General features: G+C 42.4%; 1 protein-coding gene across 2 annotated transcripts in view; it reads left to right on the top strand.

The window, feature by feature from the left end:
* The first annotated feature begins 2378 nt into the window (after positions 1-2378).
* Positions 2379-8427, top strand: part of gabra5 (gamma-aminobutyric acid type A receptor subunit alpha5) — a 34584-nt gene continuing 28535 nt past the window's right edge. Inside the window, exons 1-5 of one of the 2 annotated variants that reach the window (XM_028028366.1) lie at positions 2379-2511; positions 4419-4503; positions 4601-4725; positions 6321-6388; positions 6932-7152. In XM_028028366.1, the coding sequence (XP_027884167.1) occupies positions 4421-4503; positions 4601-4725; positions 6321-6388; positions 6932-7152 (497 nt within the window). In that variant the 5' untranslated portion in view covers positions 2379-2511; positions 4419-4420. Of the gene's footprint in view, positions 2512-2592; positions 2950-4418; positions 4504-4600; positions 4726-6320; positions 6389-6931; positions 7153-8427 lie in introns of those variants that run through there. The other variant, XM_028028367.1, reaches the window with a different exon arrangement.

Below are 8427 nucleotides of genomic sequence, written 5' to 3'. Positions count from 1 at the left end.
TTTGATGCGCTACCAAATTTGGCTCCAGATTTCTACAAATTTGCATTAGCAGAAATTTACTAATGCAAATTTCTACTAATTTGCATTGGTAGAAACAATTTCTACTAATGCAACTATTTTTTGAAACAGTCACTATGTATTGACAGTGTAGTATGAGACAAATAATCTGAAAAAAAATCATGCTTTTCTGCCTTCTCCCATTGTTCCCAGTGCTAACTAGGAACAACCAATCAGAGACAGGAGGCAGGTCTTAGAGCTGTCAATCACCCTCTTGTGGTTGCTCATCCCCCCATTTCCTCTAGGCTATGCTGCAGCTAGCAGAGCATATCGTGAATGCTAAGGCTAGCAAGCACAGCCGTCGATAAACGGTTTTCGTGTAACAATAAGTCGTTTCCCCAGTGAGTACATGAGGTTGATTGACAGCAGTAAGACCCTCCTCCTGGCTCTGATTGGTTGTTTTTGGTCGGGAGCAGTGCTTTTCTACCTGCATTAATTTGTAGTGGAGCGAAATTCTTCTAGAGCTAGTGGAACACGACCAAAAGAAAATGAACAGCCTAGTGGTTACAGTTACTTGCAAGGATTTCCTGAGAATGTTTTTAAGCTTTTTTTTTGTCAGCTTGCTAATGCGTTTGTGGTTGAGAGAGAAAGAGAGAGAGAAGGAGGTTCAATAATGCAGCAGGGAACTGGAATGTACTGGACCCTCAGAAACTATTTCTCTCGATTCGTGCGAGAGATCAGCACAGGTTTTTGTCAGCAATTTCAGTAAACATTTGCAAAAAAAAAAAGCATCCAATTGTGGCTTCCCTTCAGGGAGCGAGGAGTTCCCTTACCTCGTATCGTAAATGGCGTACAGCTTTTTATTCCCATCCACGGCGTTCCTGTGAAAACAGAAGAGCAAGCGTTATTTTTTTTTTAAAATTTATTTATTGCTGTTGTTGTTGTTGTTGCAGTGCTGACTTTCAGACTGTCTCGGACTTGCTTCAGAGCGCTTTGTTTCAAGATTTGTCCACTCTTAGCGCACACCATCAAAGTTCGGCGCGACTTTCCCGTCTTCCCGCCTTGGCACTCTGACGTCTTGTCGCCCGACCCGCAAGGAGGGGATTCGGTCCACATTTTTTGGGAGAAAAGCAGAGAGTGCTGAAATAGTTGTGTAGAGGTTCTGTGTGACATATTTTCGCCTCCTGCAATCTGGACCACCGACAACAAATGCAGCAGCTTTCGGCAGTGTGTCCTACTTGGGCCACGAGGAAACAGACAGTAGCCTTTTTGAAGTCAGGGCCGACATTGTTTGAGTTTATTTCGCCAGCTTGTTTTTAGTGGAGCTTAGTAAACTACTTTACAGCAAGAGTTTTGTTTAATTGCTATGGAAATGTCCACAATATTTATCTTATTTTTTAAGAACTTACTTGAGAAAGAAACCCCCGCCTATATAAGGAATAGTTTTGCTTAGCTAGATGCTACAGGACAAATTCTCATGACATTTGCACCAACACTAGATACATCAGAACCAATAAACTACAGAATGAAACGTGTGCTTCAGAATAAAGAGTGCATTGGTATCACATCGAGTTGATTTGGTTTGACAAAGGCCGGTCCTCACACTCACTGCAGACTCATTGGACCCTTGATCGTTAATTAGCATGATGGTAGCATAAATGACACTGGGCCAGTTCCCAAAATCAAGTCACTAAATTTGGTCACACAATTTATACACACACCTACAAAGCTGTTAAATACAGAAAATGCTGACTAAAAATAATCCCCACCAACCCCATATCTGGCGCCCCCCTTAATGCAGCGCCCCTTTGCGTTACATACAGTGCACACCCATTTTTTAGCGCCCCTGGCTACTGAAGTTCAAGGCTATGAATGCTACCATGGGGCACTAGGGCCTTTATAGATTGGGGGGGGGGGGTGGAAGGAGTAAATGAAAGTTGAAAAATATTAAAATTTTTTGGAAATTTTCTGAGCTTCAAAATTCGGAGATTTTCGAATTTCGAGGTTTTTTTTGTTGAAAATTTCTGATTTTTTTTTTTCCTAACAAATTTGTGACCTTTCCTGTCCAGAAATTTACGAGTTTTTTGTTGTTGTTGTTGTTTTTACTACGTAGAAAATTTCGGAAATGCCCCTAATGCGCCGTCGACGGTACGTTTGTAAAACTAATAGAGAACACCGCGGTAATAAAAGTGCGTAATAAAGTCAAAGAACATGAAGGTGAGTCAGATGAGCGCGTTCATTTCCAGCAGCTGGATTGTAGAAAGATGGTTTGAATCTTTTCTCCATGTCTCTCTTGACTCCTCTCTCTTCCTCTCACCCTCTCTCCATCCCTCCCTCCCCCCCTCCTCCTCCTCCTCTTCCTCTCCCTCTCCTCACACATCCTCCTGCTGTTCCTGCTCTCTCGCCCAGTTCTGCTCAGTGCGCAGTGGATTCCGGATCTTACTACGTCCTCTCCCGCTGTTGGATTTAATGCAAAGCTCGCCGTGCGGCACCTCGGAGACCAACTAAAGGATGGTCAGTCCGCACAGCTGTAGAGGAGGAGGAGGATGAAGAGTGGGAGGGAGGAGGGAGGGGGGTCGGAGGGGACCCTTATTTGTTTCTGTCGCCTACTTTCTTTGTCGTCTATTTTTTTTTTTTTTTAAATAATCGTTCCGGAGAGAGCTGTAGCTGACATTGAAAGCAGCAGTCTTTGTTGTACAGGAGGGGCTGAGGGTGGAGATGAGCCAATGAGTTTGCGTCTGAGAGGGCAGCACAAGTTTCTTCCTCTGCCGTGGTGAGATTCGGCGAACTGCGGCACATGCGGCGGGAGCGGCTCGGCGTCGTCCGCCAGCAGAGAGGCAGATGTAGCGGGAAGCGTGTGTGTGTGTGTGTGTGTAGGTGTGTGTGTGTGTGTGTGTGTGGGGGGGGGGGGCATCGGAGGAGGAAACGCTGCTGCGTCGGTTAGACTTTCAGATGAGAGGGGAGCTTTCTGCCGAGATCGTGACGGATTTTCGTCGTCGGTTAGTTGGGATGTGTCGTGGATGTACGTGGGGGAGGAGTAGGGGGGGGGGCGGCGGATGATGATGATGATGATGATGATGATGATGATGATGAGTCGGGGTTCACCGAGCTCCAGCTGTGGTGCAGGACGTGTAGACAGTCAGGGGTTGAGGGTATTTTCCTGCGTGGAAGCCTCAGTAGAGAGGAACCTAATTAGCGCGTGGAAGACAAGAAGCGGGTGGGCTGCGTGGGGGGCGGGGGGGGGGGATGTCCGAAACAGAAGGGGTGCTCTGATGTAAGGAGGAATTTAGCATTTTTGATTGTGTGCTTTAATTTTCTTTTTCTTTTTTTGCGCAGAGAGGAGGGCGACTGTGCTTGGCTACCTGAACACACCTGATCTGGAGAGTTCAGTGCATGCTGGGTCTTTTTTTTTTCATGCCTTGCACCATTATATATATATATATATATATACAAAAACAAAAAAAATTTTAATCTGCATAACCCTATGTGTGAATCAATTTACCTTACTGAAATTGGGCATAACACAAACAGGATTTTTTATTTATTTTTTGCAAAGACATCACATCTAATCTAACTCATTTAGAGATGAAGCACTTACTGAACTGTGCTGCTGGTGAAATTCCCAGTTACTGTAGCTCAAAGCATGTTAGGGCAATGTCGGTAAGGCTCTCTACCCAGAGTGGCAGGGACTCCGGGGCGGCCACGGTGTACAGCAAACATAATCTGTCAACTATGACATCCTAAAATAATGGCCTAAATCTGTTTTTTTAATCTAAATCACATTGTCTCAAAAAGAAAGTGTCAATTAAAAAAAGAATTATTAATTTTTTATTAATATTTTTTTTTTTTAGAAAATCTAAACCTTATCTACATGTTTCTTCTTCAAAGATTTCCATATACATGGGGAGCTCTGATTTCACCTTAATTATTCTTCCCCGAATTCTGAATTATGAGTTTGATGTTTTACTTCATTTTGGGAATCCTTAATGTTGCACTGTGCACATTGGCGCAGTTGCAAGAAGGTCCTGGGTTCGATTCCCGGCCGGGGTCTTTCTGCATGGTGTTTACATGTTCTCCCTGTGCATGCGTGGGTTCTTTCCGGGTACTCCGGCTTCCAAAAACTGTCCAAAAACATGACTGTCAGGTTAATTGGTCTCTCTCTCTAAATTCTCCCTAGGTGTGAGTGTGTGTGTGTGAATGGTTGTTTGTCCTGTATGTCTCTGTGTTGCCCTGTGACAGACTGGCGACCTGTCCAGGGTGTACCCCGCCTCTCGCCTAGAACTAGCTGGAGATAGACACCAGCAACCCTCCCGACCCCATTAGGGACAAAGTGTGAACAGAAAATGGATGGATGGATAATGTTGCACCATTCATGCTGGAGCCGCCACTGTGTGTGTGTGTGTGTGTGTGTGTGTTTTCAGGAATGGCCGATGGGATGTGCTCCAGCGTTGCAATGAGACGTCTATGCTTCTGTGTCTTGCTTGTGAGCATCACCTGCCGTCTGAGGTGAGGAAACGAGTTCTGGCGTGTTTGGGTATCCATAAAAAATAAATAAATAAAACAACAACAAGAACAAAAAGTTAAAATGTTGTCTTTCCTCCAGCCTCTCCCAGGATTTAGCCGGAACCCCCAAACAGGCGGAGATAAATGACAACATCACCATCTTCACCCGCATCCTGGACGGACTGCTGGACGGTTATGACAACAGACTCCGGCCCGGTCTGGGAGGTGAGTCCGCTGGATCAATAAGCCATTACAACTCTTTGTGCGCGACTGTTATAGGAGAGCTTGAATATCACTGCAAGGGAGAGGAGGTGTTTATGAAACCACAGCTTGATCTCTACAGAAGAAGAAATGTGATATGAAACTAAGCTGATCTGATCCGACCTTCTCTCAATGAGATTTAACGTCAATGTTACTCTAAAGCAGCTCTGATTTTGAAAAAAAGAAGAAGAAGCTATTTTTGTTTTGATTATACTGGTGATGAAGCAGTAGAATAGTTACAGATACGATTTGGATCTGCTCTGATCGGTGAGTAGTGTGGTCAGAGAATGAAAGATCAGCTTTCTTTCCCTCTATTCATTAAATACATAAAACTAAGATTTTTTTTTTTAACCTTTTTTAACCACATACTTTTCTGTGATGCAATTCTCAGATTTATTTTAGCAAAACTCGGCTTAATGGGCACAATTCTTAAATTTCTGTTAGTTTCAAACTAAAACTTTATCAAAACAAATCTGCTGGAAAATGAAACATTTTTCTATTACGCGTTGTAGCCTTTTAGGAAAAAAAAAAAGAACTGGCATTTTCAGGCCTCAAGGAAAATTGGAAAAGTATGTTTTCAATATCATCACCTTTCGTTCCTAATATAACGGCATAAAATAAAATAAAAGTCTTTTTTTTTTTTCCTTAGTCATCTCTTGGTAAAATTAAAATGACCTGGGCCATTATTTTAGGAAGCAAATAATCAGTTTTATGTGTCTTTTTTATTGCGACCACTAGGTGTCACCAAAGTCCGCATGCTTCAGTCGAACTAAATTTACACTAGTGACTTTTATTTGCAGTAAATAAGACAGGAAAAGGGGAGAGACATGCAGCAAAGGCCCCAGGGTGGGGAACTGAGCCCCAGACAGCTGGAACTGTCCCGTATACTGATGTCTCAGTATGTGGGATGCCATATACTGCCACACATTACTATCACATAGGTTGTTTTCTTTTTAATGTAGTTGATTTAAATGCTGAATGCTTTTTCTTATCCCCAACCCCAAAACAAGACAGAAAAAATCTTAAAGGAAAGAAAAACTAAAATACATAAAATCAGTCAAATCTGAATAAGAAATGTTAAAAATACGACACAAATGATTGATTTATGATTTTAGGGTTGCCATGCTTCAGAGTTGTAAGAAACATATTTTTGACGTAGAGTTGATCTGTTTGTCAGCTACTGAACATCTGACAACAGTAACAGATTAAAAACTTTTAAAAAGATTCAAAATAATTCTCCCTGGATATGCGGTGTTTGACAAATACATAGCACTACACACACACACACACACACACACACACACACACACACACACACACACACACACACACACACACACACACACGCACACACACACACACACACACACAAAATGTCCCCAAAATAGATCCTTGAGTAACACCACAACTTACAACACCTGTGGAGTAGGTAAAATATCCAGATTTACCTCAGTAGGATTAATCTTACATATCGTCACTTTAATAATTGGATTCATATATATAATAATTATCTTTATACTTAAGATTTCAATGTAATAATTTTCTGTGTTTTCCTACAGAGAAGGTGACAGAGATCAAAACCAACATCTTTGTCACAAGCTTCGGTCCGGTCTCTGATACGGAAATGGTACGCAATTTTTCCCCCCCAGATTAGCTCTTTTTATGAATCTTTTACACAGTAATTCTTATTAAAAGTTTTACTATGTGTAAATTATGTCACAAATGTACAAAAGCTGAGCGCAGTCGCATTTGTTTTTGAGTTAATGGGATATTTGTGTCCTTATCACAAAGTAACAATGACCATTTTTGCAAGATAAGGGGACGATAATGTGTTCCTGAATACTCATGATCAATTTCTCGGTGTCCTTAAAACCTCGCCAAGAACGAACTCAAGCTGACAATGTCAGAACGAGGAGAACCTGACATTAGAGACAGGTTTAACACACACACACACACACACACACATACCAATGGTCTCGTGATCTTGAGAAAAGAATCTCTGTTTTCTCAAGAGTAATTTGTTTTCTCCAGAAAAACATCAGAAACAATATGTGTGGGGGAAAACGTCTGCTCTCGGCTTCCATGCAAATCTGCTCAACCAGAGGCGAGACTGCGCTATTTACGTCCACATAAAGTCCCATTTCGATGCAACTGAAGCTTCTCTCTGCAGGAATACACCATTGACGTATTCTTCCGTCAAAGCTGGAAAGACGAAAGGCTTTGCTTCAAAGGCCCGATGGAGATGCTGGCCCTGAATAACCTGCTGGCCAGCAACATCTGGACCCCCGACACGTTCTTCCTCAACGGGAAAAAGTCCATTGCGCACAACATGACCACGCCCAACAAGCTGCTGCGGCTGAAAGACGACGGGACGCTCCTCTACACCATGAGGTGGGCTCTCAGGCCGCCGTTCCGCCGCCGCACCAGTGGCTGCGTTTCGACCACAAACGTGCTCAGAAGCTTGTCGATATTCTGATAACAAGGAAAAAAACGCAATTTTGCAAATGCAGTGATTCCATTGAATAAGAGCCGCAACTACAATCCCACGTAAACTAGTTTGTTCAGTCGATAAGTCATTAAAAACCACAATGTGCCATCATCCTCCTACCACTTCCTGTTGTCTTCTTTGTGGTTTGCGCCAGTGGAACATCTGTTTTTTGATCATGTGATTAGTGTGATACAAAGAAAGTGTTTGCATTGCGGTTTCACAAGATAAACCTCATCCCAGCACCAAAGCTTACTGAAAAACAAGTTTTTTTCTAAATTGATTTGTCTCCATCGAGCAGATTTATTTTAGAAATTTCAAATTGCGCAACTACGTGATCAATGGAAAGGCAGCTACTGTCTTTTTTTCTTCAAATCAGGCTTTGCACTTCACAACACCAGCTGCGCTTTCATTCAACATGAAGTTGCACAATTTCGCATTTTGAAATAAAATTTTCTCAATGGAAACACTTCAATTTCGGGAAAAAAATTGTTGATGAACAGTTTTGCCTCTAGTATGAGGCGGTTTTGTGGCCGTATTGAAATTGGTTTATTTTGCGAAACTGCAATGGAGACTGTTTATTCACATCAAACGAGACACACAATCAACAACCGGATGTTGCCACTGAAGAAGACGAAGAAGACGACGACAGGAAGCAGGTGGAGGTTGATGGCGCGGCATGATTTTTAATGACGTATCATGTGGACAAACTTATTAATAGTGTTTCTTACTTAACGGCAACACCACAAACGTGAAATTGTGGTGTTGTTTTGACATTAGCAGAAAATCGACAACGTTTGTTTCACACGTTTGTCACGGAACCGCAGCTATTGATTCGTTAGAGCTGAGTGAAACATGTTGTGTAATCCAATTAGCATCAGAGGTTTATGACTAAAACCTCTACCTGCTGCTTCTTTGCATTGAGTGTTTTGTTTTTTTTTGAGCACCGCTGCACTGAAAACAGCCCACACACTCATTTCCGTCGACCCGGCACTGACGCATCATTGTGTTTGTCCCCGTACTCTGAACTGGGCGGTCAGGCGAATTTTAAATGTTTGCTTTGACCCTCCTCACTCTCTGTAGCTCCACTATAGTTACCTTTTTAACACACAGATATACAGTATATATATATATATTTTTTTTTTCTTCATATTGCTTTGGAAACTCAGAAGCAGTCAGGA

Source organism: Xiphophorus couchianus, chromosome 9 (assembly GCF_001444195.1).
Source record: "Xiphophorus couchianus chromosome 9, X_couchianus-1.0, whole genome shotgun sequence".
Taxonomy (NCBI): Eukaryota; Metazoa; Chordata; class Actinopteri; order Cyprinodontiformes; family Poeciliidae; genus Xiphophorus; species Xiphophorus couchianus.
Note: the sequence above shows the minus strand (reverse complement) of the source record. Positions and strands in the feature narration are given on the sequence as shown.